The sequence below is a fragment of the Sus scrofa genome, chromosome 5, assembly GCF_000003025.6.
Source record: "Sus scrofa isolate TJ Tabasco breed Duroc chromosome 5, Sscrofa11.1, whole genome shotgun sequence".
NCBI classification, from domain to species: Eukaryota; Metazoa; Chordata; class Mammalia; order Artiodactyla; family Suidae; genus Sus; species Sus scrofa.
Genome location: NC_010447.5, coordinates 72398351 through 72417399, shown reverse-complemented (window position 1 = coordinate 72417399; position 19049 = coordinate 72398351). Strand labels below are relative to the sequence as shown.

Sequence of the window (19049 nt, the reverse complement as noted above, 5' to 3'; positions counted from 1 at the left end):
GACTTTGAGGCTTATAGTGATTAACTGACTGGCCTAAGACCACAGGTTATCCAGCAGGTGAAGTGCGTTTCTAATCCATGTTTACCTAATGCCAAAAACCATACCTTTTCCATTGTGCCAGGCAGAACTTTAATGACTACTTGCATATACTAATATAACTAGAATATAGAAAGGTATATAATTAACAAAATGAGCTTCCACCTATGTTCCCTAACCATAGCTAGGGATAGTTGAATAGAATTGGACCATTTTATAACCACTAGTGTCCCCCTGGTGATAGTTATTTAGATAGGAGAAATGGTATCTAAGAAAACTTGCTGGGAAAGCTGCTGCTTATTGCAAATGTAGCCCTATGGCGACAAAGGCCACGGAATGCATTTGCTACGTCAAACATAAGTGTTTTTCAAGCCTTTTGAAGAAAACAAATTGCTAAATTTAGGTATTTTTTTTCTCCCTTTTAAATGAAGTTTTGGTAGTTTTTTCAGGAGGCAGCTGTGAACAGTCACATGCGGAACCTCCCTAAACTGTTCCCCATTAGAGTGTCATTTCTCGAGTTACTAACAGCAGCTTCCAGCCTTCGCAGAAACATATGAAATAGTGGTCCTCTAAGTTGCTTACACCACAGATATCAGACATACCTGGTGTGTATGGACAGTCCCTTGCCCCTGGGGAAATGCTCAAGAATCTTCAGGGAGCTCAAGCACCAGCTGTTGAGAGCCACTAAGACTGTAGCGAGCTGGTACTCAGAAGTGTATTCCTTCGTGTGACGGAGCCCAGACTATTCAGTGACACACACCAGGGACCACTACAGTCTGGTGAGTCACAAGTTCTTTGCCACTAATAATACTGAAAATTCATAAGTTGTAATTGTTTTTGTAAAAATGAAGTGGATTCAAAATTATCCTTTTAATATGTTATTCACTTTCATCCCAATGCACTTTCAGATAAAGAGGTAGGTGTTCCAGCAGTGCCCAGGGAAATATACATAGATCACAATCAACTTCCTTACCTTGTCCAGTATTCAGAGTGACTATTACTAACACAGGACAATTAGAAGTTAAAATGATGTTTTTCTTTTTTGAAAATAAAAGACCTTTTGGATTTACTCCAGAATCTGCTTTCACCAAGTTATTGGGCACTTAAACATTGTAACAGAAAAGTGCTGTGGCAGAGAAAAGATTGAGAGCTTCCTGACGTGCTGATCTAATGGGATGTCCTAAGCCTTAAGTCAAACTTAGATAAAGCACGGGTTGCTGGGACAGGGTAATTCTGTCACACAAGCATAGCATCCACACTTCTTTCTTTGAGGAGGAAGTAGGGAGGATACAGATCATGAAACAGCAGCATTTACAAGATACCAATGGAGATTCCACCATTGGTTGCATTACCCTTTTAACATTTCTCCCTTTCTTGTGGAGTAAGTCTCAATTAATCCCATTGATGATGGCAGTTTGAGAAGCTCTGGAAAGCAATTCAAAAGGACTAAAACCTCTTCTCTGCAACTTCTTAAAATAAGTTTAGAGGGTAAAAGCTTTCTCTGAGTTTCCTACATTTTCATTTGCTTGGGAGTAAAAAATTCTGTGAATCAATCAAATTCTCAGGGCCTGGGCTGGTGAGGTTGGCCAGTGGGAAGGAGATGGTGATGGCGGAAAGCCAGTCTGCAAAAGGCTCTAGGAAGAAATAATTGTACATTCCTGAGACTTGAAAGGCAGACTGCACAAAAATCAAGCACAAGCAAAAATATTTTACTTAAAAGGAATTTTATACCATTGAGCCTTCTGTTGGTCGTTTTTTCAAAAATGAAGCTAAGGAATTTTCTCTTTATAAAAAAAATGAACCAAAAAGAGAAGATATGAAATTCTAATTTCAAATAACTTGAAAGTTTACTCTCTAAATTCGCTTTGGATAATCAACACCTCAGAGTGTTTGGGTGGACAATATAATTAATTTGATGAAACAAATTCATATACCAATGGTGAAACAGATGCACAATAAAAATTACATGATCTGATTTTTAAATTTGGGGATGTAAAACATTAAAGAAAGGGAAGGGAAGTAAATTATGTAGTAAATTATGTATTATTTGGAGCACTGATAACTGGCCAAGTTGCGGCTTGATCATGTGAACTCTGAGGAATATTTTCATTTTCTTTGCGTTCTGTTTTAAATTTCTTCTGCCTATCAATGTGATTACCAGTTCTTGCACTAATTTTGTTAAGATGATGTGACAAAATTTACATAAAAGTCCTAAAGACACATACATTCTAATCTAAAACATTTAAACAGTTTGAATGAACTAGTTTTAAAGCCAAAGAACACATCTATGATTTATTTACTGGTTTTGCTACTGTAATTATAATCGTTATGATGTTGACTAGCTGAAAAAATATTTTAAATTACTATAGTTTTCCCTTGTTATTAGACCAGCCATAAATATACTATGGTCAAAAATAAAACTGCAAAATCTGCATCAGTAACTTTCTATGGAATAAACATTTCTTACCATAAAAGAAAGAAGACCTACATTTTAATTTTTCCACTTTGATTATTTTATCCCATCAGATATATCTGAATTAATGTTTGATTATATTATAACAATGAGCTGGGTGTTATATCTGAAGTCAAATTGCCTATATTCAAATCTTGCCCTTTTTCTTATTAGCTGTATGACCTTCTTCTTCTTAGCTGTACAGCCTCTTCGAACTTAGCCTCTTTGGAACTCAATTTCTTCGTGTATATATGGGGATAATAATAGTATTCATTTCTTATAATAGTACCTGGTAAATATAAGCCTTAATAAGTATTAAATATCTTTATATAATAAAAATATGATATGCAGTATGTGTATTATTACAATATGATAATTATAATGTTATTATAATATTATTTTTTATTATAAGTATATATTATATTATTTTATGTCATATATTATATATTAAATTATATAGTTACATATCTTTATTTTTTATGTTCATAGTATATGCCTTTTCATAGCATGACTGGAGTTGCCAACATAATATTTTGCAAACATAAATTTATTTTTTAAAATATGAATTAGTTGCCGTTTATTCATGCCCATTATAGATATCACTGATTATCTGTATGGCTCTTGTAATTTGACATAATTGTTAGCCTAATTTGGCTTTATTTTCTGATAAATACACAACTGATGTTTAAAGCCCAAGATAGAGCAATGAAATAGGTGTCTAAAAGCGTGCCAGGCTATAAAGTTCTGTAAAGCTTTTCTGTTTTTCCTCCTGGAATCAAAGAGAGGAAAGCAAATTCACTGATTATCTTTTAAGGGAGCCATGGATACAGTCCAACTGTGTAGTAAAGAATAAATTCTAGCTTTCTGAAATCTGAACAGCTTGACTATGACAAAAAAGAACGCAGGAACAATTAATTGAAGAAGAGAAGGCCCACAAGGAAACTCCTCTCATAGTACTACAGTGAAGAAAAAGAAGAGTAATCTAAATTTACAGCAGAGTATGCTTTATGGTTTCATCTACCAGTTTATAACCCTCACACCATTACGTTTTAATTTTTTTTTTTTTTTTTGTCTTTTTGCCATTTCTTGGGCCGCTCTCATGGCATGTGGAGGTTCCCAGGCTAGGGGTCTAATTGAAGCTGTAGCCACTGGCCTACACAAGAGCCACAGCAACGCAGGATCCGAGCCGAGTCTGCAACCTACACCACAGCTCATGTCAACGCCAGATCCTTAACCCACTGAGCACCAGCGATCAAACCCGCAACCTCATGGTTCTTAGATTCGTTAACCACTGCGCCATGACGAGAACTCCACGTTTTAATTTTTGAACTTGTGAAATGAAATGTTAAACCAGATCATTTTCAAGACCCAACCTAAGGTTTAAAATATTGTGACTCATTCTGAATGAATTACATACTCCATTGATCTATTTAAACATTTCCTTAAACTTATGTCAATTTACATTGAACTGACACTGAGAACATAATTTTAAATTATTTGTGTTCTTTATGACTTTAGTAGTAATCAAGAAAGCTGTGATTTTCACTAGACCTTTTAAAAAGAAAGACTACTAATAAGTTTAACTTTGAAATAATCAGGCTACTTTCTAAATTCTGTATTTATTATAAACAAATAAGTATTTCAGCTCATTGCTTTAGCTTTAGCTGCTGGCCCTTAGTGGCTTTTGAATTTGTTGATTCTCAATGAAAATGAGAAAGCTTAATTTCTGGGCAAGCTTCGCTATTAATAGATGTATTGCTGGGATTTCATGCCAAGTGGGGTCAGGATGCCTCGGAATGGTGCCTAGTCAGTCGTTGTTCCAGCCAGTGTGGGCAGTGAGGGCCATTTTCCTGTCTCAGTTCTGCAAGGACTGATGAGATGGAATCTTTAGTCTGTCTCTGTGGCAAACTTTCTTGGCCAAAGAAAGTGGAAAGCGGAGGCAATTATCCAAGTATCTGAGGTAAATGTGTGTTTTTCTGACCCAAATACTTGAAAAACTACCTCAACCATTCTCTTTGATTTGGTAATGATGATCTGGACACATCTTTCTGTCTGTATAAGTGTATCTCTTTCTGGACTTCTTCACATAAGTGTGTGTGTGTGTCTGTGTGTGTGTGTGTGTGTGTGTGTAGCAGGTAGGAGTGTTAAGGTATGTATACACTTATATGTCTGTCTAACTTGGTGTTTATACTACACGAAACTTTTTAATCTGTTCTACCTAATTGTAGAGTGATTAAAATGATCAGTTTAAAAGTCCTTTTGAATCAATTTGGACATGCCATGCTTAAATAATAATTTTAAACATAAATCCACATTTAGTTATTTAATAATTTGACTAATAATTTTAAACATAAATCCACATTTATTTAATAATTTAACTATAATTTGAATACAGTGTGATTATTTTTGCCAGATACCGCAGAAATCCAAATCCTGACTTAGCACCAAGAGTTCTACTAACTTTTAACATGACACCAGACTCACTGTCCTTTTGTTTTCACAAATATCCAAGGTCCCTGAGTTAGCCATATAAATAAAATGCTAAATAATCCAAGAGGCAGTAATTTAACCTTTTTTAAAAAATTTCTTTGGCTTGGTTTTTCCCACAATGCTCTAAAAATTCAGCTACTATTTATTAGCATATGCTAGACAATGGGAGAGAGAGAAAGCAGAACAGAGCTGCCATCAATAACATGCACAACTTAGTAGCAGCAATTCTAAAGCAGACTTGGTAATCTTTCAGGTACTCTTCCAAATTAACTATTGAAAGTTTTAGGGTATTAGAGTATAAAGTTTTACAGCATTAGCTACAGAAGGTTGAGAAATTAACTCTAGATTTTTTTTTTATTCGTACTGTCTGGAAGCAGCCCTGCATACCAGACTGTTCCAGACAGATGTGGAATATAAGGCAAGTCTCTTTCTCTCAAAATCCAAATTTCTCATTCAAAGGAATGGGAATTTTCTAGATGATTCTAGGATTAATTCTATATTTAAAATTGTATATTCCAATTTTAACACAAATGCAGAAATTTCATATAGCTACTGTGAAGAAGTGAGAAGGAAAAAAGATGTAATTAGTGCATGATTTTCCAATAATAGGATCATTGGGACTTTTCTATCTCAGACAAGGAAAATGTTTATTCCATATTTTTATTTTTTTTAAAAAAAGGGTACTAATTAATGTGGAACAACATCTCTAAGTAAATGGTTCAAACTAACTTTACGCAGACAGTGAAGAGAATATTCTCTGGATATGAGTTCTGCTAACATAGAACATCTGGGAGTAATCAATACTCAAGAGCATTTTCTGTAGAAAAGACCACTAGGCAACCATTATGATTATTTAAAATATGGCAGTATTATTCAGACTAAAAAGTATATTGACAGCTTCCAGCAGGTTATTTATTTGGCTATATTACCTTAACTTAACCAACACAGGATTTAAAAGTGAGTTAGTCATCAACTAAAATGACCTCCTTAAGAAAGAATCTGGTAACCATGCCATTAAGCCAAGTAATAAAAAGTTCAGGGGATTACATCAAATAAAGATGACATCTAACATATCTGTTTCCATTCTGCAACCATATTTTGGCATGAGAAATAAAACATAAAGCTTCATACATACACACATGCACACACACACAATATTCTCATCTAAATAAAAACCTACATAAAAGCAATGTAAATATAAGCATCTGATATAACAATATAAACAATACAACCTTGATTGAGGGATGCAACAACTTACACAGTTTTTGCATTATCCAGTTTAACTTCATTTACTATTCTTCCAAAACATTTTCAAATCTTGCATAGTATAGGTTAGTACTGAGAATCAGGCTAAAATTTTCAGGTAGATGAAAGTCATTTTTCTTTTGTTTGTTTTTAAATCTCAGTCTTGTATTAAGAAATGTTAACATGGTAATAAATAAGATATAAAAAGGGGGGGGACAGATCTGAAAACTATAAGCATGCCTGCATTTTCTAATTTGGCAATTTTAGTGGCAAACATTATGTTCAGCCAGGTGTCAGGAAGGTCCTCCTAACACCATTAGCATTGCCAAGGATATTTATAATACAGCAGAAATGCCATGGAAAGTAGTAAAACATGGACGTCAAAGCCTAATTTCTTGCTTTTGTGGCCTAATTTTATGGTCCATTTTTGAATGTTGTCCAAAAGTGCACTCATGAAAGAGAATTTAGATTTGGCAAGCTACATAAATGTTTCCACAAGTGCTGTCAAATAAATCCTGAAAAAACCTTTCCTTCTAAATGACACTTTCTTTTTAGCTGAAAAGATTTAGGTCCTCCAGGAATATCTTTTGCTAAAGAACATTCATACAGAGCTGCTGATGTACATCAAAACTTATTTGCTGAAGCAACCTGAAATACCTTTTTATGGGATCTATAAAGTACAACCCTTATTACAATAAAAACAACAAAAAGGAAATTTGTGGCAATCCTCTTATTATGGATTTTACATAAGAAGTTTAGAAACATTTGAAGTCTAATAGCTGGTTAATCTCAGAGCTATTCATTTAGAAACTTCCAAAAGGGGGCTTAAAATTGTGTATTTAAAATTAATCGTAGTAGGAAATGTGATGTAAAGCCAAGTTTGGAAACTGTGCGCAGAGATTACACAAAGACTATTCATGAATCTGCTGAGATGGTTGGTGTTGAGGAGGTAGAGGACATCTATGACTCTAGTTAAATTAAATATAATAATAAATATTTAACACTGACGTAAGAGATGGCCACCTGAAACTCACCCCTTGTCTTAAGAAATAAAACATTACTTGTACAGATGTAGCCTTTTTAGGCCCCCTACCTCCTTAACCACATCCTTCTCTCCTCCTATCTCTAACCCCAGAGATAACCACCCTCCTAGATTTCATGATTATCACTGTCATGCATTCGCTATAATTTACCATATAATATATGCACACACATATGCATATACATACATAAATACAGACATATGTCTGATATTTTGTATTACAACAAAAAACTTGAAGTGAAAACAGCTATCATTCTTATCAGTTCTCAAACCCAGACCAAAGCATATTCTGAAGTATGGTTTGGCTGAGTTCACTTAGATTTGGATATATTTACAGTTTTCTTTTCTCTTTTTTTCTTTTTAGGACTGCACCTGTGGCATATGGAAGTTCCCAGACAAGGGACTGAATCAAAGCTGCAGCTGAGGCCACAGCAATAGCAACACCAAATCCCAGCTGCATCTGTGATCTGTGCTGCAGCTTGCAGCAATGCCAGGTGCTTAACCCACTGAGCAAGGCCAGGGATGGAACCCTCATCCTCATGGATACTAGTTGGGATCTTAACCTGCTGAGTAGCAGCAGGAACTCCTGTTTTCTGTTTTTCCACCATGCTATTTGAAATCTCATAATTTTATTCTGAGATTATTTTCCTTCCTGAAATTTATCAGTGAAATATTCCTTTAGACATAAGAGCATCTTGGAGAATAAACTCTGTTTCTGTTGGTCTAAATAGAACCTTATTTTTTCTCATTATGAAATAATAACTTGTCTGTATATATATATACTTCTTGGTGGGCAGTTATTTTTCTTCAGGCATACTCCATCATTATATTAGTTATATACTGTTGCATAACAAATCACCCCAGAACTCGGTAGCTTAAAAAATAATAAACAATTATTATCTCTTACAGTTTTTGTGGATTAAGAATTCTTGAGTAGCTTAGCTGAATAGTTCTTAATTGGGGTCCCATGAAAGTTATAATTAAATTGTTGGCCAAGGCTATTGCTGTCTGAAAGCTTGTATGGAGGATCTATACTCTAAATGACTTACTCAAATGACTGGGAAATTGGTGCTGGTTATCTATCAATAGGAAGCTTCATTTTCTCCTCATGTGAGTTTCTCTCTAAGACTGCTGAAATGTCCTCATGCTACAAAAAAAAAAAAAAGGCTTATATTTGACTACTGGGCCATTTTCTATAAATCGTTTTAGGTTTACAGCAATTGCTATTGTCTTCCTTATTTCTCAGTGCTACCAAACATTGAAGAGAGAAGAGAGAGAGTGAGTTTTCTCTGGGTAAAAGGGGCCATGAAGTCAGATCCAATGTTATATCCTCGTTATTTTTTGTGCATTTAATTTCAGTTTTATATTTAGGAGCATTCACTGCTTCAATTCTAAACTCAATTTAAAACAGTGAAGAAAGGCCTAAACAAAATAATTTTTGTCTCTCATATAAATAAATTATTTTCATAAAATTTTACATGCATACCTACACTCACTCACTCGTGATTACAAATGAACACATCCGCACATACACACAGAGGATCTGGAGAGCATAGCAATTTTCACTATATATTCATTTCCTTAAGAAAACACAGCCTAAAAGAAATCCACATTGTCCAAGTTATGTCTGAATATTTATACTTTTGTTTAAGTGTTCTGATAAGGAATAATAATTTATGCACCAAGCTAATTTGGTTGCCAATTTACTCAGTGATCACAAGAGGAAATTACTTTCCCCTCTAATTTGTTCACTGTCCCGTTCACAGCACTGAAATTCTCATAATTTTAGAAACTTCAGTTTAGATCATTGATATCTAATGTGAATTAGCATTAGTTCACCTCAAATCTGGCAAGCTCTTACAGATATATATTGTCTAATATATAACATGTTTAATATATTTTGAGATGTGTATTCTTGACCGCACGACATAAAATTTATTAATTTTTTATTAGCATGAAGTGAATAATCATTCCTTAGTTTCTCTGTTTAGAGAGTCTTGGTCTAGATGGGGGTAAAAAGAATAACAGATTACATGTCTTGGCCTTTTAGCCAAAAATGGCCTTCCGGTTCATTGCTGTTTGTGGAAATCTGGTGTCAATTATAAATTCTCAGAGCTCCCGTCGTAGCTCAGCAGAAACAAATCTGACTAACATCCATGAGGATGCAGGTTTGATCCCTGGCCTCACTCAATGAGATATATAACAATTAAATATACACATAGACTATTGCTGGAAGTGGCCTTAACATCTAGTGGTCTGACTAGAAAAAAGAATGAAGAGTGCTTCTTCCTGATAACTCTCACAGACAGCAGACGTCCCAGACAGCAAAATGGAAATACTAAACCTTGAAATTTCTTTAATTTAGTATGTTGTAGCCTTGGACTTTAATTAATTTTCAATAATACTCATGTGTATTAAGTGTCTAAGTTCATTTGGATAGAGAAACTGCAGATCCACTTCTGTTAACCTACTGAAGAATATATTTAACTGGAATAAAAGGCTTTTCAATAGTTTCCCTATGTAACTGGGACTTCATATTACCACTGTTCTGTGAGGAAATGCAGGAGCTGTATGAGATTGAGCAAAATTTTATTGATCTGAATCAGAAGGGTATTAAGACAAAACATGAATATCACCTCATTTAGTAATTATCTGCGCAAAGATTGACTGAAAGTGCAATAAAAAATGGTCAATAAGTATTTCTAGCAAGTAAAAGGTGAAAAATAAAAATTTTAACATATCAATGAGACAGAGAAAAAGAATTATGAAATTCTGAAACAGAATTCTGCAGCTCACTAAATATTAATAAAAAAGTATATGTGAATTTCACAGCTTAGAGATATACAGATTACTATAAAACACATTAGAGAAATAGTAACTGCTATGAGTGTTTAAAAGAGAGGGCTTATATTTGAGAAAAGACTCATGAATTTGTTACTACTTGAACCACATCTCGAAGGACGGATGAGAGTTGGGCAACACAGAAGAAAACAAGACATGGAAGGAATGCTGAGAACCAAGGAACAGAGATAGAAATTATAGGGTATTTCTGGGACTAGCTGGACAATGGAATTAGTCAGGTGGAATGGTGAGAGATTAACATTAAGCAGGCTGAGGTCGTTGCACAGAACTTCTTGGGTGCTTAGCTAAAAGGAATGGTCTTCATTCTATAAGTAATGAATGAAGAGCCAATGAATGATTTTAAATAAGGTGGGGCATGTCCCGAGCTGGCCTTATAGCTATACAGCAGAGACCAGTAGCAAAGGCTGGTATTTTCAATAAGCATGTATCCCAGCACATTCTCAGTTATTTATAACAACAAAAGCACTAGTCTGAAAATCAGCAACAATAGAAACATGATACATGCATAAGTCATTTTTTACTCTTAAGATGATAGCAGTAAATATGTAACACTTGAGGTTATAATAATCAGCACCAGTACATTTTTCCATTATAAAAAGGAAACAATACTATATTCAACACATGAAAAGTATTAGCAGGAACTAAGAACTTCTGGTAAGCACTAAGTTTAAAAGCACAAACATTTAGTAGGAGGTATGCGGTATAAGTGTGTAGAAGATATGTAGTCAGTAAAACAAACAAAATCAGTTTTGTTTACTACTTGTCTGGCCTACATCAGTCCTAGGCATGGGGGAGGAGCCGGTCTCAAGAATTGAGACTCTAAATATATAAGAGTTTGTACCAGGGTTACCAGGAGATTATACATACTTATGCAAGTCAAATAGCTTTGGTTTTGTAACTCTAAAATGTTGAAATTCTTACCTCGCACAACAAGGTCAGCTGAAGCAGAAGAATTGTCCACAATAGTCTGAGCGGTGCATGTGTACCTCCCGGCATGTTTCAGCTGGGCATTTCGGATGAGCAGCTCCCCATTGGAATCCAGCTGTCAGCAACAACAGCGGTCATTTGAGTCAGTGCATTTTTCACCAACTAAATGGTATTTAGGATATAAAGGGTACGTTTCCCCCAAAAACAATGAGCACCACTAAAAGGCATCTGTTTTAGATATGTTAACTATCTGTGTGTTCTTAGATTACTTATACCCTGGGCCTTGGAATCACAAATGAAAATTACAGTGAATCACGTAAGGTGCTTTTTAGCCCCAATATCTAACGTTCTATTATTTCTATAATCAGAGCATCTTTTGAGAGAAAACACAGGGTGAAACTATTTCATTGATATCTTTTCAAGAGAAATGTGAAGGTCTAAACATCTTGATGCGAATAGCAACAAGGCTAAATAAATGCTTTAAGGCTAGGAAGAATTACGAATTTGGGTATGCAAAACCAATCTAAGTGACTAATTTCAAGACATGACACAGTTCAATTTAAAAAACACTAGAAGTATGAAGAAACTGCCCAAACAAACAATTCTACTAACATGTTCTCCTTTGGCCAAAGTATAAGCTCCATGTAGGCAAGGATTTTTGTCTTGTTCCCTGCTTTATTCTCAGTGCTTAGAATAGTGTTCAACATTTATTTTTTGAAGGAGGCTTGAGGGAATTTTGCTTCTAATGATAAGGTATCATCTCAATGCAATTTCTAAAAATAGCTAATATTTATCAAATGCCTCCTCTGTACCAGGTCCTGGGCTATGCAAATAATTGTATATATATAAATCATATATATATATATATATATATATATATATATATATATTTCATTACATTCTCTTCTGACAATATTCCAAAGCTACAGATCTTACTTTGTTCATTTTATTAAAGACAAAAGTGAGTAACCAAGTAATTTAAGTAGGATTACTTGGTTTGTTTGGTAGAGGGAGCATAACACAGTCCATTATCTCCAAAATATTCTCTTAAGAAAAAAAAGTTGTAAAACTCAGTTTATAAATACACATTTGATTTTCCTGAGAATCAATAATATTGATTTACTGGATTTCCCTTGTGGTTCAGTGGGTTAAGGATCTGGTATTGTCACGGCTGTGGCTCTGGTTATAGTTGTGGTGTGGGTTTGATCCCTGGCCCTGGGAACTTCCCATGATTTGGGCATGGCCAAAAACAAACAAAAACCAAAAACAAAACCACAAAATGAAATTGGTTTACTATTGCAATCATGGATATCTAGATAAAGACTTAAAAATTAATGGTTACATTAATATTTCACATGATAGATGAAGGTATTATTTCCATTATATGACAGACTTCCAAATTTTAAAATTTTCATTATTTAATGGCTTATGCAGAATAAATGCTCTGCTTCACCATTGGTTCTGCCAGTGGCCCCTTCACATATTAAAGTTACTAATGGCCTTGGAAAGTATTTGGGTTGCAGTCTTTGCTTGATTAATAAGATTAATTAAGAAAAATAGCTGGTTGTAATCTTAGAAGATTGATTCAGTTAGTTGTAATAGAAAATTACTATCTCCATATAAAGAACTAGCCAGTGGCCACACACCTTGTTCCTTGACATTAGCCAGTCTCAGTAAAAACAAAACTAGTGGTCATACAATTTTGTTAGTTGGGCTCTTCTTGTCCCTTGAGATCTAGATTGGCTAAAAATCCAGTTTACAAGATTTCTGCAAATCCCTAAAGTAGAGCAGTTCTTTCCTTCTGCTCCCTTGGTCAGTTATTTCTTCACTGTACCAAAGAGCCCCAGATCAGCCCTTTCTCTATTTTTCCATGAAACCTACTAACACAAAGCATTCCGTAGTTAAGTAGGTTTACTGAAGAGTTGAAGGTCAGGGAATTGGCTGAATTCCACAAAGTGGGGCAAACCAACATTACCAGTCACTATCTACAACATATTTCCATTCTTTTTTTTTTTTTTTTTTTTTTGTCTTTTTTGCCATTTTCTTGGGCCACTCTCATGGCATACGGAGGTTCCCAGGCTAGGGGTTGAATCGGAGCTGTAGCCACCAGCCTACGCCAGAGCCACAGCAACGCTGGATCCGAGCCGCGTCTGCAACCTACACCACAGCTTACGGCAACGCCGGATCGTTAACCCACTGAGCAAGGGCAAGGATCGAACCTGCAACCTCATGGTTCCTAGTCGGGTTCGTTAACCACTGCGCCACGACAGGAACTCCCATATTTCCATTCTTAAAAGTCCTATTGGAGGGTTCCCGCTGTGGTGAAGTGGGTTAAGAATCTGACTGCAGCGGCTTGAGTTGCTGCAGAAGTACTGGTTCAAACTCCGACCTGGCACAGTGGATTAAAAGATCAGGTGTTGGCCCAATTACCATGTAGGTCCCAGCTACGGCTCAGATTCAACTCCTGGCCCCATGGAACTTCCATATGCTGCCAGGGCAACCATTAAAAAAGAGAGAGAGAGAGATAGAGAGAGAGAGAGAGAGAGAGAGAGAGAGAGAGAGAGAGAGAGAGAGAGAAAGTAGTCCTGTTGGGTATTTTCTTTTTCTTTCTTTCTTTTTTTTTTTTTTTTTTTTTGGATCCAACCCACACCATAGTAGCAACCTGAGCTGCTACAGTGACAATGCCAGATCTTTAACCCACTGTGCCACCAGGGAACTCTGGTCATATTTTTACTCCCAGTTTGGTTTCTCAATCACCTTCACCTCTCCCAGTCCCTGCCATCTCATTGGCACTCACTCCCATTCCCACGTCTTACCTCTCTCTGCTCTTCTCTGCTTTCCCCTGGAAACAAAATTCTTTCCTCAGCGACTTAATTCTTGGATGGTTGCTTGGATTCTGACAATATTTACTTCTCAAAACCTGACTTTCTGTTTTTAGCTTTGCCATTTCTTAACCTCTCACCCCTCAATCCACTTTAGCCTCGTTCCCACCTCTTCAATTCATTTTACTTGACGTCTAATAGCATTTGTTCTTCCTTCCCCAAACACTCAACTTTCTAATCAACTCTGACAGCACATTTTTCCAGATACTTTGAGAGAATTCTCAACCCCTCTTCTTCTTCATCTTCTTTATAATTCAAACATAAATTATTTAATTTATCCTTTCCTTTTCATCATGTCCTCCTCTACCCTCATCCCAGTTACCAGCATCTCTCACTGAAAACTATATCTTACTTGGTTTTGATCTCCACCCTGGTCCCATCTAGTCTTTTCTCCACTTGGCACATAAAGTGACCTTCTGAAAATGCAAATATGATCAAATAATACCTTTCTATTAAAAAAAAACTAAAACTTTTAAAAATGTTCCCCTTCCTGGAATAAAAGCCAAAACTATTATAATGGTAAACCTGGCTCCATGATCTAAATTCTGCCCAATATTCCAGCTCGCATAGTGCCACCATTTCACTTACACTCTGTTCTCCAGGAGAACATTCCCTTTTTAAGACCTTAAATGTATCTTGCTCCCTCCCATCTCTGGTGTTCAAGGCATTTCCTTTCCTGGAATTTGATCCCCTCATATCCTACCCTCTTAGCACCTTCACCTAAGGAACATTTACCCTCCTCCACCAATATCAGTTCAAGTCATTTCCTTAAGCAAGTCTTTCCATGTTCTTTTGATATCTTTTCCCATAGCACATTTTATTTAATGTGATATTATGTATCTCAATTACAATGAAATATTTGTATAATTATATGATTCAAGTTGGTTTCCCTGGGGAATATGAGTTTTATGTGAAGAGGAAACATGCCTGTTTTGTTGAGAACTGTATCCCTGCATTACATGTGTACAGCTGTATGTTCTGTATCCCTAGGACCAACACAGTGTCAGAAGCATAACACTAAGTATACATTGTTGGAATGAATTAGTGCACATGTTTATTAAGACTTCTGGCATCTGTTCTTAAGATAATACATGTTTACTTCTTTTCAGCTACAAGCAGAGTTAGGTTAGCAAGTTCACAGAGCCCATCACAATCTCAGCACTGTGTAAGCAGATAATGAGACTTATTTTGGTGTCGGGATGAAGAACACACTCTTGCTACCTCCGTACCCACTTCCTGTGCCCTAGCCGCTGTAAATAATGTACAGTTTACCAGATGTTCTCTTTCCTGCAGATTTTGTACAGATCACTTTCATTGCCTGGATTCTCCCTCCTCCCACTTATATCACTTGACAAACTTCAAGTCCTTGTTCAGATGTGCCCTTTTTCTCTGGAATCCAAAGTCTTGTTAGGGGTTGCCCTTTGAATATATTTATTGTAACTATTACTTATTGTTTAGTTGTTCATTTCTTCTACTAGACTGTAATTCTTGTTATTCTTTGAGGAATAGGTCTTATTTATTGTTAGATACAAATTACATCTTCTGATATCTGATATGCAAGGGGAATTCAACAATAAATACTGCATAAGTGAATTAAAATACTTATTCCCTAAAATGTTTTTATTAAATTATTTTAGTAATTCCATATGATTTTTTCAGGTCAGGTAAGATAATTGTAAGATAAAATAGATGAATTGAGAAGAATTATTACCATCCATATACATGAGGTCAACTATCCCTACTAATAACATATTTTATTTTATTTTATTTTATTTATTTTTTTGTCTTTTTGCTATTTCTTTGGGCCGCTCCCGCGGCATATGGAGGTTCCCAGGCTAGGGGTCGAATCGGAGCTGTAGCCACTGGCCTACGCCAGAGCCACAGCAACGCTGGATCCGAGCCGTGTCTGCAACCTACACCACAGCTTACGGCAACGCCGGATCGTTAACCCACTGAGCAAGGGCAAGGATCGAACCCGCAACCTCATGGTTCCTAGTCGGGTTCGTTAACCACTGCGCCACGACGGGAACTCCTCTAATAACATATTTTAAAGTGTTTATAGAGTTCCTGTCGTGGCTCAGCAGAAACGAATCTGACTAGCATCCATGAGGATGCAGGTTCGATCCCTGGCCTCATTCTATGGGTTAAGGATCTGGCATTGCTATGGCTGTGGAGTAGGCCAGTGGCTACAGCTCCTATTTGACCCCCAGCCTGGGAACCCCCATATCCTGTGGGTGTGGCCCTAAAAAGACAATAAATACATAAAAATTTGTAAACTAATTTCATAAATAAATATAAAAAATATTAAGAATAATGTATAAATCCATAGAGAAAAGAATACAGTTACCATATAAGAAAATGGAAACTTCTCAGTTTTTCATCCACCCATATATGCTGTAAAGAATTAGGCCTTTATAGGAATTTCTGTTGTGGCTCAGTGGGTTTAAGAACCTGACCACAGGTTCTCTGTGAGGTTGCAGGTTTGATCCCTGGACTTGCTCAGTGGGTTAAGAAATCAGCATTGTTGCAAGCTGTCACAGATGTGGCTCACATCCAGTGTTGCTGTGGTTGTGGTGTAGGCCAGCAGCTGCACCTCCAATTTGACCCCTAGCCTGGGAACTTCAGATGCTGGTGTGGCCTTTAATAATAATAATAATAATAATAATCAGGCCTTTATAAATTCAAAATTTATAATCCAAATCACAAATTTACAAAGAGAAGTCTGCTCTTTCCCTCAGCTTCTGGAAAGTAATCTATAGTGGCTTTCTTTGCTTGGGAAGCTTGGGTCATATTTAATAGTTCTAGTCCTATGATTTAGATGACAGTTAGTCACACCTGTATAGTTTTAGAGAAGGGGCTGGATGTGCCAGAAAGACAAACATTGTGACTTAAGGTAGGGACTTTGGGTCATTTGTATCAGTCGCCCTAGAGATTGAGATTAAACATCCAGTGAATCAAATCGATCATTAAACAATCAATTAATCATGTCTACATGATTAAGCCCCAGTTAAATCTCCAGACATCAAAGCTTGGAAAGCTTCCCTAGTTGGCAATACTCTGTGCATACAGCCGCATACCAAAACTGATTAAATATTGCATCTTAACTCCATGGGGAGAGGACAATGGAAGCTCAGTATTTGGTTCTTCTCCTAGACTCTGCCCTATGCATGTCTTCTCTTGGATGATTTTAATTTGTATGTATTTGGGTAATAAATTGTAACCACAAGTAAAATGGCTTTTAGGGAATTCTGTGAGTTCTTTCCAGTGTATAGAAACTGAGGGTGGTTTTGGCAAACCCTGGAACTTGTAGTTGTTTTCAGAAGGGAAGATGGTCTTGGGGACTGACCTAACTTGGTAGTTGGCTAATCCCATATATGATACTAAATAGAATTCATCTAAGAGAGGAGGTAAAGAAATATTATTGTATTATTTATTACTCTAGTGTTAAAATATCTGAAGCAAGTAAAATATCTGTATATATATATGGGGAGTAATTAATAATAGAGTTTTTCTTGAGTCAGGATAGAGGCTAACTGGCACATATTTCTGAGAAAATCCCCAGTGAGAAAAAAATAGAATAATTTAACATAACTAAAGTAAAATAAAATAATTTAAGCACTATATATTTATAAAACAGACTGCTTTAATATGCTTTGACATCTTTAATAGCTCTGAAATTTGATACTAAATATTCATTAATGGAAAGATATTAAGTAAAACATTTTAAAACTATTATGACACAAGATAATAGCTATATTTGGGAAAGAATAATATTTGTATAAAAATAAAAAGCAATTAGCTCTATTCAGTGATTTTATTATATGAACTCACTGCTTTGGCTGTTTCATGTATCTAAATGAAAGGTAATCCTGTTGCTAAACTCCCAGTATTTCAAAGAGCCATGTGATTACATTAGAATTTTAAAAATCAAACACTTTAGAAATTGAGAAAATATTCATGATGTTGATGTCAGAGAGTGTTTTGCCTATGTTCTCTTCTAGGAGTTTGATGGTGTCCTGTCTTATATTTAAGTCTTTCAGTCATTTGGAGTTTATTTTTGTGCATGGTGTGAGGGTGTGTTCTAATTTTATTGCTTTGCATGCAGCTGTCCAGGTTTCCCAGCAATGCCTGCTGAATAGACGTTCTTTTTCCCATTTTATGTTCTTGCCTCCCTTGTCAAAGATTAATTGACCATAGGTGTCAGGGTTTATTTCCGGATTCTCTATTCTGTTCCATTGGTCTGTCTGTCTGTTTTGATACTAGTACCATGCTGTTTTGATGACTGTGGCTTTGTAATATTTCTTGAAGCCTGGGAGAGTTATGCCTCCTGCTTGGTTTTTGTTTCTGAGAATTGCTTTGGCGATTCTGGGTCTTTTGTTGTCCCATATAAATGTTTGGATTGTTTGTTCTAGTTCTGTGAAAAATGTTATGGGTAATTTGATAGGGATTGCATTGAGTCTGTAGATTCCTTTGGGTAGTATGCCCATTTTTACAATATTGATTTTTCCAATCCACGAACATAGAATATCTTTCCATTTCTTTACATCTCCTTTGATTTCTTTGATTAAAGTTTTATAGTTCTCGGCATATAGGTCCTTTACCTCTTTGGTCAGGTGTATTCCAAGGTATTTGATTTTGTGAGGTGAAATTTTAAACGGTATTGTATTTTTGTATTCAACATCATGAATATTTTATCAGGTCAGTCTCCCAAAGCAATCGAAATAAAAGCAAAAATAAACCCATGGGACCTCATCAAACTGAAAAGCTTTTGCACAGCAAAGGAAACCCAAAAGAAAACAAAAAGACAACTTACAGAATGGGAGAAAATAGTGTCAAATGATGCAACCAACAAGGGCTTAATCTCTAGAATATATAAGTAACTTACACAACCCAACAGCAAAAAAGCCAATCAATCAATGGAAAAATGGGCAAAAGACCTGAATAGACATTTCTCCAAGGAAGATATACAGATGGCCAGCAAACATATGAAAAAATACTCAACATCGCTGATTATAAGAGAAATGCAAATCAAAACTACCATGAGATACCACCTCACACCAGTCAGAATGGCCATCATTAATAAGTCTACAAATAACAAGTGCTGGAGGGGCTG

At 35.8% G+C, this 19049-nt stretch overlaps 1 protein-coding gene across 6 annotated transcripts in view; it reads right to left on the bottom strand.

The window, feature by feature from the left end:
- The window catches only part of CNTN1 (contactin 1), a 326959-nt gene that overhangs the window by 78055 nt on the left and 229855 nt on the right, over positions 1-19049 (bottom strand). For all 6 annotated transcript variants that reach the window (XM_013997945.2, XM_003355617.5, XM_013997946.2 and 3 more), the window contains one exon: positions 11049-11169. In XM_013997945.2, coding sequence (XP_013853399.1) covers positions 11049-11169 — 121 coding nt within the window. The remainder of the gene's footprint in view (positions 1-11048; positions 11170-19049) is intronic.